Source organism: Phalacrocorax aristotelis, chromosome 4, assembly GCF_949628215.1.
Source record: "Phalacrocorax aristotelis chromosome 4, bGulAri2.1, whole genome shotgun sequence".
Taxonomy (NCBI): Eukaryota; Metazoa; Chordata; class Aves; order Suliformes; family Phalacrocoracidae; genus Phalacrocorax; species Phalacrocorax aristotelis.
Genome location: NC_134279.1, coordinates 27,115,435 through 27,136,567, shown reverse-complemented (window position 1 = coordinate 27,136,567; position 21,133 = coordinate 27,115,435). Strand labels below are relative to the sequence as shown.

The following is a 21,133-nucleotide window of genomic DNA, read 5'->3' as shown; positions in this document are numbered from 1 at the left end:
TTCCTTTTAAAAGAAGAGCTATTATAGCATCTATTCCTCGGAGCCTTAATCTAAGCAATAGGACATTTTCAAAACTGTATGAAAAAAAGTCAAACCCTAAATCAAACCAGTGTATTATCTTTCTTTTTCTGCTGCTCGCTGGCACACAGAAGACCCCACTGTATCTCTTCCAATCTCTTCCAAGGTGATGTTTTGATCTCAGTGTTTTCACTTGAGAAGTGGCGAAACAAATGGAAACAAGCACCAAACACCCACAAACTGAACATGGGCTTGGCAGCCAACTGCCATTTCTCCTACCAAATCTTAACTGACTAAATGCTGAACCCACCAGAAATTCTGGCACAATAAAAGTGTATGGATCACAGATGTGGGGAGACAAAGGTTTTTCAGGAAGAAAAACAACTGAAAGCACAATAGTAGCTACCTAGGGTTGGATATGTATCTAGAGTTCTCCAACATGCGCCTACTTGTGCTGCTGTCAGCAGAAACACATCATTCAAAACATACAATCTTAGTGTCAAATTTCCATTATTTTTTAATCTTTAGTCCATTTGTGAGCTGGATGCAATTCTTTTAAGCAGTTATATGGCTCTCACCATCATTGGATTCAGCATTTTGGCAGGTTACTATAACAGCAACAGATATAATTGTTTCTCCCACATTAGAGAAACTCTGTTCCGTGGAGAATCATTTTTGTGGTTTGGTGATAGCTAGATCTTTGACTAGCTATGTTGCCCTTTAAGCTACATGTCTCTGTCTCATGAAGTAGAATCCTCTACATTTTCCACTTCAACAGTTTTACTGTAGCTCCTCATTGCACTGGATTCCTTTTCCACAGCCAGTCTTTCTGGACTTCCTATTTGAGACTAAGGTTCTTCCTTTGAAGTACTGATTAGCCTGGAGTGAGCAAAAAGACACCTTCCTAAGGTGCACAGCATTAAAAGATGGAACCCTTCTCTTGCTCAAAATTACAGAAGATGAAGGTTATTGTGTGAACCAACCTACAAGGCTTATTTGAAAGTACGTTTTATCTCATGTCTAGAATTGGTATTTACCTATTCTCTAATAGCATCTGTCCCCATCTTTTGGTAGTTGTCCTAGCCCTTCTCATGGCCATAATTAATCTCTGTATGTCAGTGATGATACTGGCATGGACCTCTGGAGGAAGATCTGTTTGCCAGGCCCTATATTGCACCCATTCCAGGTGGGAGTGAGTTGGTCTACAGGATCCTTCAACTGCTTGCGAAGAGCTGTGCATATCTGGATGCTTCCTTCCTGGGTCTGTTACCTAACAAAAGGTGCTGGTACTTTGTACTACTTGTACAGTGAGTAACAAACTCAGTAATCAAGTTAAGCTACAATAATAATAATTTCTGAGTTGCATAAAGCACACTACCACACAAACTTACAGCAAGATGTTGAAGACTAAGCTATAAGCAAAACTACAAGTTTTAAAGTAAAGTTACTTATACAGTTGGCCCTCGATGTATGAAATAGCCTTCTGGGTTGTAAATTTGCTGATACGTAAGAGGCAGACATATCCCAACTGGCTTAGTACAAGCCAGTACTGGTCTGAAAGCAGAGTCCTGCCTCTGTTGGTGGTACCTCAGGAATCACATCGTGGTAGTGCCACACTTACCATCCTAATTCTCCTGCCACAATCTCCTGCCATGTATTAGATTTATATAAAGGAAAAGAAAAGGTAATGCATACTGCGATTGCTCTCTCTGCATCACCCAAGTAGGATGAAATTTACTACATATCAAAACTACACAAAGAATTAGCAATGTCTTCAAGGTTGGTTTGTCTGTCCCAAACAGTACTACTTAAATCTTCTCTGGTATTTATGTTGTTTGAATAAAGTTTATGCTAAACAGAGGTCCTTAACACAAGGCAAAAAAAAAAAACCAAACATATGAAAGAACAAATGAAAGATAATAAAAACCCCCATCTTAGTAGGGTAGTAATTTCCTAAGAAATCTAATTCTATTTAAGTTTTAGCAGTTGCTTATATGTCCTCTTTATAAAGCCCCACGAGGAATGAACTAGGACATCTCTTGCTACAGCAAAGGGATTTTCCAGTGTTCTTAATTAACCAATTAATTTGTCAAATACTTCAAATATATTTCCTAACATGCTAGAACATTTTTAAAACCATATAAAGACAAATTAAAATTTCCAGTTGAGTTCCCCAAAACAGCAAGTAATGCCCAGTTGTATTGGGTTTAGATAAAATATAGCCAAAGCTTTGAGACAAGCATTGGAATGGGTTTTCAGAATCAAGTAATCAATAATGGTGCTGTGCCCCTTCTTTTTTCTCACATCATTAACTTTTTTAAACAGTAATTGAGACTGTTATATGCAGTGAACTGGAAATAAAGCGGTGGGTTTTTTGTTTGTTTTATTGTTTGTTCGTTTTTTTAAACTTTAAATATACATTTTTAGAAATAGCTACTCTAAAAGAAAGAAATCTTAAAGAAGCATTCCACAAAGTTGCAAGATTGCAGTAAAATAGCTTTATCGGTCTAGAAAGCAAGTTGCTTTCGCTAGCAGCCTGAGATAAGCTGTTCCTTTGCACAGAAAGCTTAAAAACTACAGGAGCTTCGGACTGTTGAGCAACAATTGATTTTAGACTGAAATTATTGCAGATCTTTTGAACAACATAATCTCTTCCTTGGGGTGACCCAATTTCAGGTGAAGGTTGTTTGTAAATTACTTTCAGAAAATTCCCAGGTATGGCACACAATTTATTCTAACCAAAAGAGCAGAAGTCCTCTTTGGAAGACACAGGTGGCAAAAAGCATAAGCAATCAATACATCTTAACAAGAAAGACGACTCAGGTCAGAAAGAAAAGGCACAAGGCCATGATAATTATATGTTCAAAGAAATTGGTGATTACAGAACTCTCAGCTAGACCGATAACTTTTAAGTTACACTGGGATTGTCTTCCATCCTCATTATTTTTTCCCTTTGTAGTCAGTTTATGATATGCTTTGGATTAATCTCACAATATTCAACTGTGCCACTGTTGTCCAAAACATTGCAGATATCACCAACATTAAAAGAACATAATAAATCTTTTCAGAAACACCATTCTACCAAAACGTTTCTCACCAGAGTATCAGCAAAGTTATCATAAAGTATGATCAGCAGAAAGCATGTACATTATAACACTACATATTTTAGTGATTCTATTTTATTATATAAACAGATGTGTATTATGAGAACTATGCTGGGGTCATGTGTAAGAACACATTAAAGTACTCCAACTGTCAGTAAATCAGCTGGTTCAAGACAAATTGGAATACATCATTTAGAACCACTCAAGGGAAAAAAATAGGGAGAAATGACCTTAGGCAAGAAAATAAGTTAAATATTAATAAATCTATATTTAACTAAGACATGTAGTTAATAGATGGGGGAAGTGAGAAGGGGGAGAGAGACAGTCTTTTGGTTTAGCACTCAGCTTTCAGACCCTCTGAATATATCCAGTTAAATTTAATAAGGACAGTTGAAATGGCTAAGCATATAGACTGAATATGAAAAAACCCACACCATAAGGAATGGCCTAATTAAATTTCTTATAAACTGGAAAATACAACAGTAATTGCATAGTATATACTAAACTGAGAGGTAGCAGAAAAGCAAATTTTTGAAATGTGGACACATGTTCAAGGGTATACAGTGAGAGACAGAATTTATGACAATAATATTTAGAGAAATCAGAGCTTCACCTGTAAGAACTCACTGAACTTCTGAGAGACTGATTTATGCAACTACAAACTTAGTCTCAGCCTACTTGCTGTCATATCCTAGACCATCGCTAACCTCCGTAAACTCTGCAGTTATGGAGACTGCCACACTTAAAAAGAGCTTTTAAGTTTAAATGCTCTTCCAAACCTGATTCTCTCATTCAGTTCTTCTGAAAAAGAACGACTTCTGTTTAAATGAATTATGAATTATTGAATTGCACACATGGTGTTCAAACAGGGCCCACTAAACCTATAACTAGCACAAGACTTATCCAAAAGTTCAAGTTATCTTAAGAAAGGCCACACAATTAAAACAGTGTCACTTCTTAACCAAGACCTGTATGATGTTAGTAAGATCCTGGGTTAAAGCGAGGGAATTTATACATGAATAGAAGTATGTTCTGGGTGCAGTAGCCTTCCAATTCATGTGTTATGTAAATATTACCCATCACAAATGGAAAAACATCTTTCAGTTAACAGGGCTCATTTGGTTCAAATGCATTCTAATGCCTCACTAGAACCTTGCTCAGAAATAAGACCCAAGCTTCATGGTTAACTGCAAATTTATTTTTTTTTAAAGATGTGACACTTGCTTATATGGATAGGTAAACCATGTCCCACTGAACAAGGCGGCAGAACTTCTGCACAACGATCATGCAGCCTCCAATCCAATTTTGAGGGTTCTTCTGAAAGCTTTACATTTCCAATGGAAACTAATTTAACACTGAGCAGTTCCAACGGCTTCTGTACTGCTTTCCCTCATTCTTTTACATTAATTGCTTTCATAGCAAAAATTTAATTATTTTTGAAAGGAAAACAGGCTAGTACCAGCATCAAAGTGGAAGAGCAATGTTCAGAGCAACTAAATTTTTTTCACTAAGAAATCCTTACCAACTTGGATTGTTTCTATACGTGGCATGTCTACAAACAGTTGCTTGTGAATTATTTAAAATTGTTCTAAATTTCACAATAAAATACTCCAGCCTTCACCTGCAAATAATAACAAGCTCACCCAATTCTTGCTGATGACAGCAAAAAGACTTCTACGAAGTTCATCAAGCTGTAGTTAAGGCCTACGCACTCCGACAGTGAGTTTGCTTAAAGCTACCATGATTTCAAAACATATGTAAGTTTTGTAGTATATATTCACATGCAAGCACATTCTTCAGCAACACACTAGAAAAGACAGGGAAAGAGGGAAAAAATAGTTTTTTCCTTACCTGGCAAGTCCGAAAAAAGGAGGATGCATTCATTGAATCCATTAGCCAGAAGACGATCCCTCAGTTGTTGAAGTATTGCAACTCCAATACAGAATGGGAAGGAAGAATTTCCAAGCAGCAACGTATCCCACAAGTGAAAAATTTTGTGCAAAGGAAATACATCTGCATGATGAACAAGCACCAAAAAAAGCAGCTATAATCGCTTAAGTTGATAAAAACACACACACACACACACGCCGAAGGAGTTGCCTATATACTTTTTCCTCTCCCATCTTAGGGTTATTTCTTTTTTATTTGGGAGCAAAAAGGACTCAACCTGTTTAGAAACAGGTTTGTCTTCACATGCACTTTGATTATTCTGGAAAGGACTGTCTTCTTTCATTATTAAATACTTAGAAATGTGCGGGTTTTCAGATTTCAAACACACAAAATTAGGCAATTTATTTTTCTTTTGGTATGGTGCAATTATGCATTAGGACATGTGTGTCGGTTTTTCCAATAGTATGAAGACATTAATGAGTTAATCAATAAGCTCAACTACTTAAAATCAGACAAGAAAATGAGCAGAATAGACCAAAAATTGGTGGAACAAAGGAAAGAAAATGAGAAAGGCCTGTTAACAATAGCAACATTTTACATATAAAGCTGAAGGTGGCTCTTCTAAAATAAGCTATCCTTCAACTGAATAGTTATAACATTTTATTGCAATTTATTGGAAAACCAAAGAGATTGTTTCTTTGGCAAAGGTGGTGATGAAATTTTCAGAAGAATGGACAACTGCAAGAACCAGTGCTTTACATTCAAAATCTTTAGAAACTGTTATCAAAGATTTTAATGTGAGATTCTTGATATTTCATCAGAGAAATAATCCATCAGCGCTTTCACCCTGCACAAATATCATAGTAAACTAGTGTTGTTAGAATAAAAACATGTCAAAGTACAATAAAATAAAAAGCTTGGTTTTTTGGCCTTCAAAAACAAAGTTACTCTTTCTTGCATTATCTGGGTGAGCACACGGGAAAGTGGTGAGGTGGTAGTTTTGGGTTTTTTTTAAACTATTATTGTAACTTTTTCAAGTAGGTAAGTTTCCTTGGTGCACTCCCTAAATACTGCATGTGTAAAATAGCCCAGTTCAAATTTAACATAATACTTCCTTAAAAATTTTTTTAAAATGCTAATTATTGTCAAATCAGGGCAGAAAGTATGTAACAGGTACTGTTGAGACTCAAATCACAGCACACATCCTTGCAAATTACAAGTATCTACTAAATGCTAGACACATCGCACCAATTAGCAAGGCCTTAGCTGAAAAAGTGAGAAAAATTATGCTTAAGACATACAAGAATATTTAATCAGAGAAAGAGAATGCATACTCACGTGTAAACATTGTAAGAAACCAAGGAATAGCATAAAGCTGCAAAACATTGGGGGGGTGAGGGAAGAGAAAAAAAAAAGATGTTTCATTAAGAGTTCAAGTTCTTTGTGACGATTGCCTGCCACATTAAAAATTGCCTAGCTTGGCATAAACACATTTAAAATGGGAAATAACTGCAGTGGCAGAACCACTACCACACAACTTATAGCCTCCCAGAGAGCTTCTTCCTCCTGCAGGCCTCCATTCTCACCTCTTTCAAATTACTGATTTGTGATACTGAATTGAAAAACAACAAAAATGACCACCACCTCAGTAGGCTTATGTTTCCAAAAAATAACCCCCATAGTCTTAATGAAATCAAAAACCTGCTCTATTAAACTGTTACAATTCTCACATTACATACATATACTGCTAAGTGAAAATTAGCAGTGGATGCCTGAACAAGCATAAAATAACTTAATTCAATATATCTTTTTGACTATGGAAGAAAAATCTGATTCTCTATAAATAATTAAAAGTACAAATCACAATTTCTGACAGAAAAATTAACCATATCCACCTTTTTTCTCCTATGTTGGTATTTATTAAAATGTATACTTTATTAAAATGTATACAGTGAAAGGCAATAAGAATGGTTTCATTCTCAAAAGCATATAGTGTCAGTTACTAGCACCTTAAGCATTTATGCTGTTCTACTGTGACCTTTAAAGGCAGGCGTCATCTGAAGAATTTGAGGCTGCTTCAGCACTTACTCTACGAGACTAAGAACTTGTGCTGCTTCAATGGATACAGAAAACCTTTAGTTTCTGCAAACTTTCACATGACATCATACAGAGACAACTCAGTGTGCATTAGAAGCGCCAAGCATTTATGACACTTTAAGTGTTTCTCAATTTTCACTGAAGTATTTAGCGTTTTGAAGGCAACAGAAGCTATTTTCATGAAACATCAAATGGCACAGAAAGTCCCCACAAATTAGGAATGCAAGGGAGAGACGGCCACTGTTAAATTTTACTCAGTTGCATAGATCATGTGCTCTGTTTTCCACTTCTGAAGATTTACAGTTAGACATAAGGCTTAATATATTACTTTTCAGCTCATAAACAGTGCAAATTAGTCCTCCTATTAAGCTTTCCCTGGAAGTAAGCAAATGAGAAGCAGAAAGTGTAACTGATATTATGTTAATAAATTACTACTTATTCCATAAACTCTTAACTGGGTTATGGCACTGATTAAATGATGCACACGTTAGCTCAAAAGCTCTTTAGCACAGCGCTCTCTAAATTTTATTCCTACGTCTTCATCTGATAGTATCCTAACCATCCTGTCCATAAAACTGAAAAAGCTGCGATGACCAGACTGTTCACTAGTTTCAATATTCAGGAGGTTTTAAAAAGCTTGTCCTCCAACCCACCAATTGATTTTAAGGGTTCAGAAAACAAAACAAATCCAATTCTATCACCATTTTCATCTTATAACACATTCATGCTATTTCCCTGAAGTATTTCTCATGCCTTCAGTAGATGTCTCTCTACTGAATAACAACATACCGTGTTCCCTGAAATATCCCCTACACTGGTTATGCTCAGCTAATACCTGGTTACCTGCATGCTTGTATGCAACATCTTGCTTTCCATGCAGCAGGAAAACAATTCCCTAATAGTCTGATGCTCCTCTTTGCTTGGAGGTACACATTATGCAGATGTCATTTTGAACTACATTACTTCCTTGGTACTTAAAAGCAACTATTTCATCCTTTTAATATATTTGATTAAAGTGTTTTACCAAAGCAGATCCACACTTTCTCTTAATTTGACAAACATGTCTATCTTGTACGCATCTACAAAGAAACATACAAGAAAATACACAAAATTGAGACATTAAACCGGTTATTAAAAGGTAACCACAAGGCAAAGCACTGCTTTGCTCTAAACCGTCCTCACCTAATCTATCAACAGTGACATGAAAAGTAGGTCAAACTATCTAAGTGGAAGGTATCAGGCAAGCTTTTATTATAGGGATTTTTCCCTCTGATTTTCTTAACGTTCTAAAACAAGGAGGTCTCGGTAAACCTGAAGAGGTTATGATTGCTATTACTAAGCAAGTAAAGAAAGGCCACAACACTAGTGGTACTGTTCCACCATGCAAGTCAAATTGAAAAACACTGACAAATGAACTGCACTGACTTAAGTCCTCAAATAAACAGGTTACCAAATTCTTACAGTTTAATGACTGCACTTTTAACAGACTGTTGGTAAATACTGCCCTCTAGCAACCACCGGCTGGGACAGCACCGCGCCATGCGTCTGTGCTAACAGGCTGCTCTTAAGAGGTTTTCAGCCCTTGCTACTGAACCCTGAACATGATGGGGTTGTGGTTTTTATTGACAACTCTCCGTGGCTGGGAAGCATACCTAATATTCAGTCAAAGTAGTGTTTGAACTGCTGGAACAGCCTGAGAGTAAGTCACATTAAAATAAGAGCCTGTAAAACTGATATATCATTTTTCAGAGTGAGCTTGAGACCAGCCACACTGTAATTACCATTTTGCTTTACTAGTAAAATACAAGCTCTTTTGTGCTTTTCGGTAAGGACTTGGACATTTCTAATATACAAAGAACACAGTCGCCCCCTAACATCAGTTCCCATCTAAACTATCTGAATAAATCCATGGGGTTTTTTTAGTTACAATTGAAATCTCCTGTCCTTAGACTTGGTTTCCTTTTCCATCTTTCCATTATCCCTAGCTGAAGCTTCCTCTCCAATAGTGCTCTGCTATTACAAATTCTGCTCAGTACCTGAGCTTGAAGATGCAGCTCACTGTGTTTTCAATGGGATGAAGGTGTTTACTTGCCCATAGTTAGATGGGCATATTTTGAGAAGAGTGCATCTCCCATTAGACGTTCAAAGCTCTCAGAGATACGGGCTCAAATCTTGATGAAAGCCTTTTCCATGAGGAGTTTGGTATTGCCCATTATTACTGCCTGAATTGTTTCATTATTTGACTGTTCCTCCAAAAGATGAGAACTTTACACACTTGTGTCTACAGAAGATTGAGATTTCAGTTGTAAAGACAATAGCTTTAAAGATATTTAGGCTCAAGGGATTTTGATTTTAAAAGATATTTTAGAAGGAATACCAAGACCAAAATGAGTGTTAATTGGTTGGTGGGGATGGTAGGGAGTATTAAAAGGCACGCACAAGCTTCTCGCTCTGTGAAAAGTCTGTAAGAATTAAGCTGTCCTGTGTGATCCAGGTGCACATTATGAACATCATAAGGCAGCTACAGTGAAGCTAAGCACCTGGTTGTAGGTGAATTATTTAAAATTGAAAATTTGAGTTTTCAAAACATCAAAAGTGCCAACATTCTTACAAGTTCTTGTTCGTTATGCGTGTATAACACACAACTTCACCCAAAACCTCTAAGAAAATTCAAAAATCTCTAAGAAAGCACACCCTCCACACCTCGTACAATTACAGAGCTGAGATCAAGGTTAAATACCTACAGTTTTAAAGATAACAAACACAACAGGAATAACCACTATTCTTGCAATCTTTTTTAGAACAATCCTCACCTGACCATCTGTCATTCGATGCAGTGTGTTATTTTAAAACCGTAAACTATCATGTCTTCAACATTATAAAGATCATTTATAAATTGATAACAAAAAGCCCGCTCTCCTAGAGAATGTACTTCACACTATTTTCAGTGGTCAAGACTTTTTTATGTTAGAGCCCTTCCTTCTCAAAACTGAAATCACACTCCTAGGGACAAAGGAACTACCACAATCTATGGCAATGTGGGCAAGTATCCTACCTACAACAGTGAGTAGCTCATTTGCTTCAAGAGAATGTGAAAAAGCCTGCAATGGGCAGTTATAAGACAGTTTGTCTGGCATGCTAACCTGCTTCCTACACACTTTAGGCAGGCACTAGCTTAAATGAACAACAGACAGGTTTCTGATTGAATTGTCCAGTAACAATCCCAGATATTGAAGATCTGTTAACTAATCCAATCTTTCTTTCCAAGCTTACTGAACTAAAAGACCATTTGACATCGCTACACAGAAAGGTGGTCAGAGAGAAATAATAATACTCAGCTAGAAAGATGATGCCCAGCTAAAAGGAATCCTCTTCATCCTTGGATCGCAATACCCTCCCCACACACTCCCCCCAACCTCCTTGCTCCCCCCTCCGCTGTGGTCATCCTCACTAAGTAGAGTGAACCCCAGCAAAACATACAAACATACAAAATGAGTCACCCACTAGTAGGGAAAGAAACTCCCCTTCCTCCACAGGGACCCTACCTCCCAGCACCAGAAGTTCAAGGCCCTGCTTTCTTTCTTAAAAGTACTTTAAAGGAGAAATTTTTTGTAATTTTTTTATTTACGTTTTATATTTTTGTACATATTGTTAAGGAGGCCCACTATTTTTAAGTGATCTCGGACTGACCACAAGGGGCGCTTTGAAGTGTGTATCTCTTGTTACCTATCTCTTGACTTTACTTGTCGTGTGACCAGGCCCAAACCATTACCTCAAAGAGGAATAAAACAAAGCCTTGTAAAAAAATTAAAAAGAAAAAGGCAAAACAGAAATTTAAAAAATTTACTCTTATTATAAGCATTCCAGTAACTTTTTTGTGTATGTACTTTAGTGGTACCACAGACCGTGGTTTGTATGAATTGACAAAGCCAAAGATAAAGAGGTTTTTTTTAATTTTTTTTCTTCTTTTTTTTTCTTCTGTCTATGAAGTTTCTGTTTATTTTTATTTTTCTTTTTTCTTTTTGGCCTGTTTGATGTATGTGTAGGAACAATGTTGTCTAACAATAAATCAGAATTTTATTTTGCTGAGTTGTCCTTACAAGGCTGCCTCCCAACTGTTGCTTTTTGTTTTAATTTTCATTTGTTAAGAAAAAAAAAATTTTTGCTCTCTAAAGCTTCCTGAGGAGGGGAAGTGGAGAGGGAGGTGCTGAGCTCTTCTCCCTCATATCCAGTGACAGGATGTGTGAAAACAGTTCAAAGCTGCGCCAGGGAACGCTTAGACTGGACATTAGGAAGCGTTTCTTTACTGAGAGGGTGGTCAGACACTGGAACAGGCTTCCTAGAGGGGTGGTCGATGCCTCAAGCCTGTAGGTGTTTAAGGGGCATTTGGACAATGCCCTTAACATGCTTTAACTTGGTCAGCCCTGAATTGGTCAGGCATTTGGACTAGATGATCATTGTAGGTCCCCCTCCAACTAAAATAGTCTACTCTATAAAACTTTGATCTTGAACCTTCATGTTTGGTCTTTAAAACACATACACACATACTTTGCTTCAAGCCTAAATAGTGGCTAGACAATCATATATTTAAATGGTACAGAATGGTGCAAAAATGTTTTGATGTTTGGGGATGCAGAGAATGCAGATTGAGTCCGATTTTTAATATTAGATTCTACACATCTATATGCACCTACACAAACAAAATCTGAAAAATGATCACTTTCCTCACAGGATAATACCAGCATGAAACCTCTCCCCCAGATTCACCACTAGGTAATCATGTAACAGAACAAACAGAGATGAAGTACTTGAATCGCAGGATTTTTAATTCTCAGTTAGATGAAGCCCTATTACCGACACCTCCTGCATATTGCCAAAACCAAGCTAGGGTATCTACCTATGACAGCAGCTCCAGCATGATGATATTAAGTAACTGCAGCCAGACTTTGTCACCTCTGTTAATGGCCAGCTGACAACCGTGTCTAGCTTCCATAATTTGCAGCTGAAAGCTCTTTAGAATAATTTATGTCTATAGCTACCCTTTTGGTAATGTAGCACACTTCCTTGATTTTCTTCAGTTCAGAATGATCTGCTGTTAATGCAAGAATTATTCAGTAAAATACAGAATATGTTATAAAGCATTATATAGGATGGAGGAGATTATAAACTTCGGGCGAGTGAGCAAAGGACTGTAAGATTCACCATATATATCCCTCTATTTACATGTAAATCACATAGCCACAGCAACGTACTTAATTCAGGCACCACATCAGCTAACAATATTCACATCTATTCAAGCTTCAGCAGTGTTCAATATTCTGAGAGCTACGTGACCTGAAGCAAATGGGAAGGGTGCCAGGAAACACAATCTTTCCTGCAGCAGAGCCTGTGTTTCAATGATGAAAGATTAATCAGGGTTTACGTTGATAGGATTAGTACTCAAGCACGAAACTCTGGTTCAGGTCTCATTGCTACAGTGCATATCCTTCACCTTGATGGATCCTGTGCTGTCTTGTTACAGGTACAAAAATCACCCTTCTCACTAATCAGAAAGGCAGAAAAACTAAATATGTATATATACACACACATATATATAAGAGATGATTTAGAAAGGACAACCTCTCTTCAGACAGTAGTGCTAATTTTAGAACTAGCATTTGTATTCAATGCAAGGTTTTGTTTTGTTTTTAAATTTAACTGTTTTGTAATTATTTACTGCATTACCTAATCATCTCTAGACTGTAACACTTGAAGACAAGGCTCACATTTGACTACGTGATGTCCAATGACCAGCACAAGACAAAAACTAGAATATAAAAAACTCGGTGATTTTAAACTATTCCATCTGACTTGCACCTTGAAAGTTTTCAGTGGAGAATTATAACTGTAAAAGCAGACACAAGGAGCTGCTGAAAGATCAGCTAACACCCAAGATGGGTTGCTACAGAGCTCTCATGTAGGTTACTAGCAGAAATGGGGACATGTAAGATGGTCAGGGAAATTACGTCTCTACCTCTTCAGTGGGAACTCATACCTTGGACAAAATACAGAGGGGAATTGCTTTGGTCATCCACAGCCTTTAACAAATAAATATCAAGTGCATTTACATAGTGATGCTGCAAAATTGATTCTCCCACGGGACTTAAACATTGCTGTTACCCATGCCCCTTTATCCCCCCAAATATTTAGGCATTCTACAGATGAATGTTCTCCCTTCATCTTACTCCCACCTGCCCTGTTCAGATGTGTGTCATCAGCAATACAGGCGGCCATCTCAAACTTCTCTGTTTATAATGCAACACACTGGCTTTATCTTCTACTCATTTTAAAGCCACAGTCTCTTTTAAATTTGTATCATTCATAAACAACATTATTATATTTAAAACACCTCTACAAATGAAAGCATATATATGCTTTTCCATTACAATTCTTTGTAAACAGTGACAACAAGTATCTGCCAGTCCCAAAGACACACAAATTTACCCAGGAGTTGTGCACAACAAATGAAGTTCAGAGGCTTGCCCTTGCTGCTTCAACTTAAGGCACTTCCTAATAAGCAAAAGGCTTTTCTGATAAAATAAGCTTTGTACTGCTTATAGAAGAAATGCATATATAACAATGGTCTCTCCATAGCCTTGCCAAATCTACTTTTTGGAAGCATCAGCCGTTAACCTCGATAATGTTATGGTAGGCAAACAAACATTTTTAGAATATTATCTAAACAAAGGAGGAAAGCTTCGCTATTTACAGTGATATCTAAAAGTCAGGCTCTAAAGAAGGCCTTGTTTTGTTTTTTTCCAACATATCCCTCTCTCCCTCCGTTTTGGCTGTGTTCTTAGTTTTCATTTTCCTCCATCATACAGGTTTCTTCCAACAAAAGCATAAAACTTAGACACAAGTTATGCACTTGTCCAATGTTTCTGATAGACTCCAACAAACAACTGCTAAGCATTTTCCAGGGTCTGACATATATACAGATTAACCATCACTTGCAAGTATTTTTTGTATTACTTGCCAACTGATGTGTCTTTTGTGTTAACCAATGGCATTTAAATAGTTTGCAGAAATGTTGCTATTAGTCATTTATGGCCACATCAATTTTTTATATTAATCCATATTTAAAAATAAAATTATATACTTTTAAGATGAATCTAAGTCATAATAACTGGTTAGTAGTACTGTTATTGTATTTACCATGCTGACAGAACAGCAAGGACTAAGGTATGTAAAACAACAATGAAAACTACCATTTTATCAACATATTCAGAAAGGTCCATTAATATGCAAGTTTCACTTATGTCAAACTGCTACTGAAACAGTTGGGAAAGGCACGTCATCCTAGTTGCCCTTGTTTTCCATTTCTTACTTCCTTTGAACAATATTTGTAAGAACCTTTAGCACTTACATCTGGAATGAAACCAATTTCATTAAGGTGGTTACTCAGCTCTGGATCATGGAATGCAATCATCTGGGAAAACACCGTCAGGTATTCTGAAATGACAAGCAAATTCAAGATCATGATCAAAAACACAAGCTACCACACGCTACTAGCTCACAATAGAGCTGCAGAAAAGAAAGAACACTATTTAATTACACAAATAATGTTGTGTATAATATAAAATTGTGATTAGTAATTACATATAGTTTATATTATATATTACGTATAATGTTATAATTAGGAAAAATCTTATATAGTTACATACACAAAGTTTATACTCTTTAAATTATATTCTGTGTGGTTTCTTTTCTACAAAGTTAAATTTTGTAATCCGTAAATTGAGGTTTTAAGGGAATGGGGCTTTAAGGTCACCATTTCCATGATCAGTAACATCTTAATTTGTATTTTTTTGAACAAATAAGGAGATATACTTATTGTAAGAGACAAAACTTATTACATCTTCAGCATGGCACATTAGGCTGACGGGTACAATTTCGTTAAGTTGTCTAGGTAACGCTTGCTTTTAATTGGAAGAGAAGCAGACAGCAGAACACAGCCACTGACAGATTTCTCTCTCTCTGTTCTGCCCCTCTCCCAGTTTTGTCCACACTGTCATATGCTTTGTTAGAAGGAAGACGAAGAGGCAGTAACATTGCCATTTCAAAACAGATGGCAATTCCTTTTCCTGCACGCTCCCAGGAAGAGAGAGAGAGTAATTAGGGTCCAGACAACTAGTTGAGGGGAGGGAGAGAGAACGCAAATGTTAACCCTGCTCCCCGATCAGAACATGCTGATATCTTGATGTCCCACAGATTACTGTCCCTGAATATAAGCCCTCAAACACCAAGTCCACATAGATCCACAACTTAGCCAACTTATGTGGGTCTAAAACATTCAGTTGTTTATAGACTCCTATCTTACTTAAATCTTGATAAACTGCACACAGGTTAGCTCCTCTCAGGTTAAGCCAGCAAGTTAAGAATGATCATTGCTTAAAATAAATCTGTTTGGACTAGAAATTTTAAAAGCTGATTCTGCCTCAGGAGCACTGATAAACGAATGCTCTCACTGTAAGAACACAAGGGAAACAAGCCACAGTTCTACTGCAGATCATACTTGAAAGGATGCCTAATTCTCCAAGGTAAGTTGCAATGAAAATTAAGACCCCTCGAGCCTACTTCAGAATTTCACGACTTTTGCTTCAAGCTGCAAAGACAAAGCCACAGCACACTAAACCTCTTAGAAGGTTTCTGGCATCTTAGAATACCAGCCCCTCCCCTATGATACTGCATCTCTATTATGCCACAGACGTCCTGGCAGCACTCAGTTGGGGATTCAAGTGGGTAAACAGACCCATGCTGAGTTTTGTGCCACCAAGGCCAGACTGCTTTGGAGCTACTCATCTCTCTCACATTTTCTCAGTTTCGAGCCAAAGTTACTCTTATTCACATGTATACAAGTTAGGGAGATAACTGAATCAATGCCTTAAATTCATGCCACAATACATGATAATAATTTTTAAAAAGCGCATCTCTAAGGTGCATCTTACATCAGTTTTAGTTCATGAAACAGCCTGTAATCACAAGTCAGGTACAGCAAACCAGTAATCCTACACATTCTTACACATTCAGCTGTATGCTGACGAAAACAATTTCACAATTAGCTTCCCTGAAACACAATTATTTTAAAAATGAAGATTCGTGCCCATGATGGTGCTTTACAGATATACCACAAGGTTGATAAATACCATCTTTATTTGACTTGCCAATCTCATGAAATGTAATTACTGTGTGGGATTACATGGTTAATTAAGGGTCTGTTGAAAACACACAGATCTTCATAAAAAATGTATTGCTTAAGTCCAGCCAATTGCTTTTGGTTGGAATGTTATTATAGGAATTTTTGTTTTACATAATTGGGCATTCCATATCCAAACTCCTTTAACTTCTCTTGCTTCCTATTTCATGTAAGGAAATACATCTGATAAGCTCAGAAAAAACACCTGTCTTTATTGTATAGTACAAGCTCAGAAATGAGTTCAAAAGATTCCTCTAGCCCAACCCTACGTGGAAGATACAAAGAAGCTAAGCAGCTAAAATTACGAGACAGTTAAATGACATTCTTACCACTTTCTTGCAATCCAATACAGCAGGGAAATTACACAGAATTTTTCTTTAAAACTGTATTTACGCATTGGTGTTTGACATATGACCCTAGAAAGGATTAAATCAGAATACTGAGAGAATCCTCAAAGGTCCAGGTCTCCCCGAGTCCTTGATGATGCCAGATGTTGCACAGGAACTCAGGAACACCTATGCTACTTTGGTTCACAGAATCCTACTGATCTTATTTCTAACTTTGGCTGACACATATTTTTGTAAATCCCCTTCAGAATAACATCAGGGAACTCTAGAGAGCAAACGTGTTATTTTATGGAAGAGTATACACACCCTCGAGAAAAGTCTTCAACAAGCTCTTAGTCTTGAAGCCTAAAGCGGTTGTCTCCACAGGAGCATCTGATATAATGTACTTACTCTTTTCATCTTTAGACCTTTACTGCCTTTTTTTTTTTTTTTTCCAGCAAACACTCTTTCTTTACAGACCAAAGGATGCAAACAAGTTCTCTTGAATAGTTTTTCCAAACTATTATATTACATGTAACACCTCTTACCCATTGGTCTTTCGTACGTAAACTCACCTAACCACTGTGTTCTCTCCTTACATTAGTTCTCTCCCTATTATCCAGTATATAACTGCTTTTACGTCTAATTATTTTTTGTTGATCAGTTCTTAATTTCCTTGTTTTCTGAAGACAAAAAATGACAAATACTGTTTCTAAGTTGAGGAGTTTCACTTATATACAAAAGAATTTCTTTAAAAGAAGTACAAGGACAGCAAGCCGTGGTGAAATGCAGTATACAATAAACACTCATAACTGCTTGCAATTAAAAACATTCATTACCACCTGCTTTTTGAAACTACCGATGGCTTTTCAAACAGCTTCTTTTGGTTTTAAAAAATTGTCTGCAAAACAAATTCTCTTTCCAACATAGACTGTACCAAGGTGGCTTTCTAGGTACAGACCATTCTTTCTTCATACTTCCATGAAATTTACAATTAATTTTCAAGTACAATAGAAATTTACTTCCTAGCTACTGTTTTAATTTCTTTGAGTTACCTATATAGTTGTTGAAGATTGAACTATGGAACATTATTCCTCAGGGTTCTCAAACTCCTGTCCTGTATTGGATAACATTGTCTTTTGTTCAGGAAGAAATTCCCCTCAAATCCCTAACTCTCTGAATACCATAACTTCCACTTTCTGAGGAATCCCTACTTGGTACTGGTACTCTTCATTTCTCCTCATTGTCAAAATAGCTCCTGCAACAGTATGATTTTGATGACCTGAAGGGTAGGTCTTTACAGTCTAACACTGGAAAAACTACTTCCTCGTTTTACAACTTTGCATTATCAACTAACTCTTACCTTGGATACTACACAGAACATTTTTGGTTTCGTGTTGGCTTTTTTTTTTTTTTGTATGTGCAGTTGGGTTTTTTTTCTCCTGCCTGAACCTTTATCCACTTATTTTGTTCCTGTTTTCCTTGCACAGCTGTTTTGTTTCTTTACCTAAAATAAAGCTTTTGAAAGAAAGAGGTGGGTATTTCTACAGTGTGATTCTAATGGTGTTCCAATTTTACAGCCACTTGAAAAAGCATATTTATATACCCAGAAATTATTCTAATCCTCTTATAACTATAAAAAAAAAAAGGGAGGGTGGGGTGGGGATTGACTTACCTTGAATAACATGAGAATTATCCTTCAGAAAGAAGTTATACAAATACTTGGGGATAAAAGCAGACATGCAGGCATATGCCAGCGCTGAAAGAATGAGAAAAATGGATGCAGCTACAGAGGTAGAAACATAAGTACACCTAAAAAAGTTAATAATTAAGCCAATACTTACATCAATCTATGCACAAAAAATTATTTTAACACACACCATAAGGGCACATTCCTCATTAAAGAATTTTAAAAGCTTCCAAAAAATCTCCTCCTGTCACTGAGTAATCAATAAAAAGCTAGCTGGGCCTGATCTGCTCCCGGTTTATCTCCATAATTCTCAGTGACAAAGTAATGAGATGATGTTTGGAAAGCCATGGTGATGTTTGAATCAAAAAAGCAAAGGTCCCCAGATAGATAAAGTCTTAGAAGACAGTTTCAGACCACTGCACTGTTGCAGCCTTCTGGGTTTTCTCCTATAGCACTTACACTCAGTTTATGCCCCATCAGACTTGCATCTCATCTCTTATTTCAGCTCAGAGACTAAAGATGATAGAATTCAGAAGAAAAAACACGGAGTGGAATATAACTAAAAATACTGTCAAAAAGATGGACAAAAACATCTTAAATTTCTCAACAGCTCCTCAGAAACATACCAAATAGAGTTTAGAGTGTAAAAACTTAAGCGTTTATCCCCTTGATTAATTTCTGGGAACTTGGCTAAGAGACAATTCTTAGCCATGGTGCTAGACCACAGATATAAAATAAGAAATAGGGGTTTGTCATAAATTGTACAAAGACAATAAATATGATTTTGGAAGTTTCTAAGCAAAACATCAAATTTATAGCAAATACGACTTAGGATCATGTTATAAACTAATTCTGTGTTACAACTTTTCCAGCTTTGAAACCACTTTTTAAATATCCAAGCCAAATGTCTACAGTTAAGTTTGCAAACCAGAACACAAAATTTTGCATAATTCACTACTACTATATTTTGCTTCAATTGGAAGAAAACCAGGTTCTACAATCCAACTGTACAGGTCCATGTCCAAGAGCAAGAAAAATCTGTTGAAATAGTTAAATTAGTATGCACAGGAGGCTTAATAGGAGTCATTGTCCTAAGAAACTAGGTTTCCCACACACAGACCTTATATAAAGAAAGTCAGGTGCAAGAGAATAGAAGACTGGACTAGACCTATTCTGAACAAATCACATTCTATGAAGATAAAGGCCACATATCCAAAGCTGGTCTGATAAGCTTTTAGGCATTTAAAACCATCATCAGCTTTTCTGAATAAAACTAGTCTGATAGGTTAACAGTTAGGTTAACAAATAATGCATTCACATCAAACAAGGCTGAACTACAGCTTCACTAAAAAAGACAAGTGCTAGAGAAGCATTTCTTGCTTTTCTATAATCAAGGTTACTTGTACTTATTATATATTCATTATTGTACTTGGCAAGAAACACAGGGCCAAACCCCAGCTTGAAGAGCAGTAGACCACATACACTTTTCAAAAAACAACTATTTCTTTTGACCTGTGGCAACAAAAGCTTTAAAGTTCCTTTGTAGCTACAGGAAGTTTCCACCTATAAGCAGGCACACATACATCTGTCTACGGTTAGACACATGACAAACTGTGCTTCCCCCTTCACCCCCAGAAGAAAAAGGTACTCACCTTCATTGTTAAAATTCAAGTACAGAAAAGGTGCACAAAGAGAGTCAAGACCTAAGAGAGAAGAGCCATGAAGAAACGGCATAAACAGCTCATTAATTGTAATGCATAAGATAAATTCATCAATTTATCATGAAAATTTGCATTGATTACTTGATACTGATTATAATTCTGCCTTGTCAGCCTTCAGATGTAATGCTGAGAACAACTGTGAATTCAACGCATGAAAACAGAGAGGATTTCAAATTGTTGAACTATAACACTGAATTGATTATTCCGTCAAGGCTTCCAAGAAATGCAATTTACCATCCTAAGAACTCACTCAGTAACTTCTGCAGTTTTACCTTGGAACCAAACAGTAAGCAACAGTTTTTATTTTTAAAAAAAAAAAAGTGTCTGAAGTTTAAGAAGAGTAAATATGAGAGTGGAGCAATTTTGCATTACAAATTATATATAAATTATTAGGATCTACATTTGCAATAACCCACAGATTCATTCTTTAAAAGAAACAGAAAGGAAAGAACTCAAAAAAAGCTTATGTTGTAGGGGGAAGAGGGAGAGGTATTTTTAAGTTAGCCATAGCTTTCTAGCTAATTACCTGACCTTGCCAGCTAGTCAAACTCACCTTGCCAGTACACCAGATCAGGATGGGAAACCACCCAGGCCTTCAATACACGTCTAAACTTTGCATGACCCTCTGGTGATGACAGCAATTCATCATACTGATGGCAACGAGGAATATCAACTTCAATCTGCACCACAGCCAAGCATATAATATAAAGGGAAATCAGGGTAAGTGGGGTAGTACTACAGTGATCTTGCAACACTAGAGGTGGAAGTCAGCCAAAGAACGTAGGTCATACCGCCATCATAAACAAAATTTGCTTCCTCCATCACTCTCAAAACCAAAATGCGACAGGGGACTAACAGCCCTGTCAAAGATTGGAGATTTTTTTCTTTTTCTAGATTCATATTTTTAGAAGGGTTAGAAGGGTTCTAACCCTTGAAAAAGGCAGAAGGCCTATAACTATTACAGTTATAGGTTTTTTCGTGACCCAACTTTTAGACTCATTTCAGGTGCTAATATGACTTTGCTCTAAAAGATAATCAAACCAGAGTTCTCA

General features: G+C 36.7%; 1 protein-coding gene across 2 annotated transcripts in view; it reads right to left on the bottom strand.

The window, feature by feature from the left end:
* Window positions 1-21,133, bottom strand: part of TBCK (TBC1 domain containing kinase) — a 112,371-nt gene that overhangs the window by 43,487 nt on the left and 47,751 nt on the right. For both annotated transcript variants that reach the window (XM_075090714.1, XM_075090713.1), the window contains 6 exons: window positions 20,635-20,761; window positions 20,013-20,063; window positions 18,346-18,429; window positions 14,515-14,600; window positions 6,351-6,387; window positions 4,974-5,135 (listed from right to left, as the gene is read on the bottom strand). In XM_075090714.1, coding sequence (XP_074946815.1) covers window positions 4,974-5,135; window positions 6,351-6,387; window positions 14,515-14,600; window positions 18,346-18,429; window positions 20,013-20,063; window positions 20,635-20,761 — 547 coding nt within the window. The remainder of the gene's footprint in view (window positions 1-4,973; window positions 5,136-6,350; window positions 6,388-14,514; window positions 14,601-18,345; window positions 18,430-20,012; window positions 20,064-20,634; window positions 20,762-21,133) is intronic.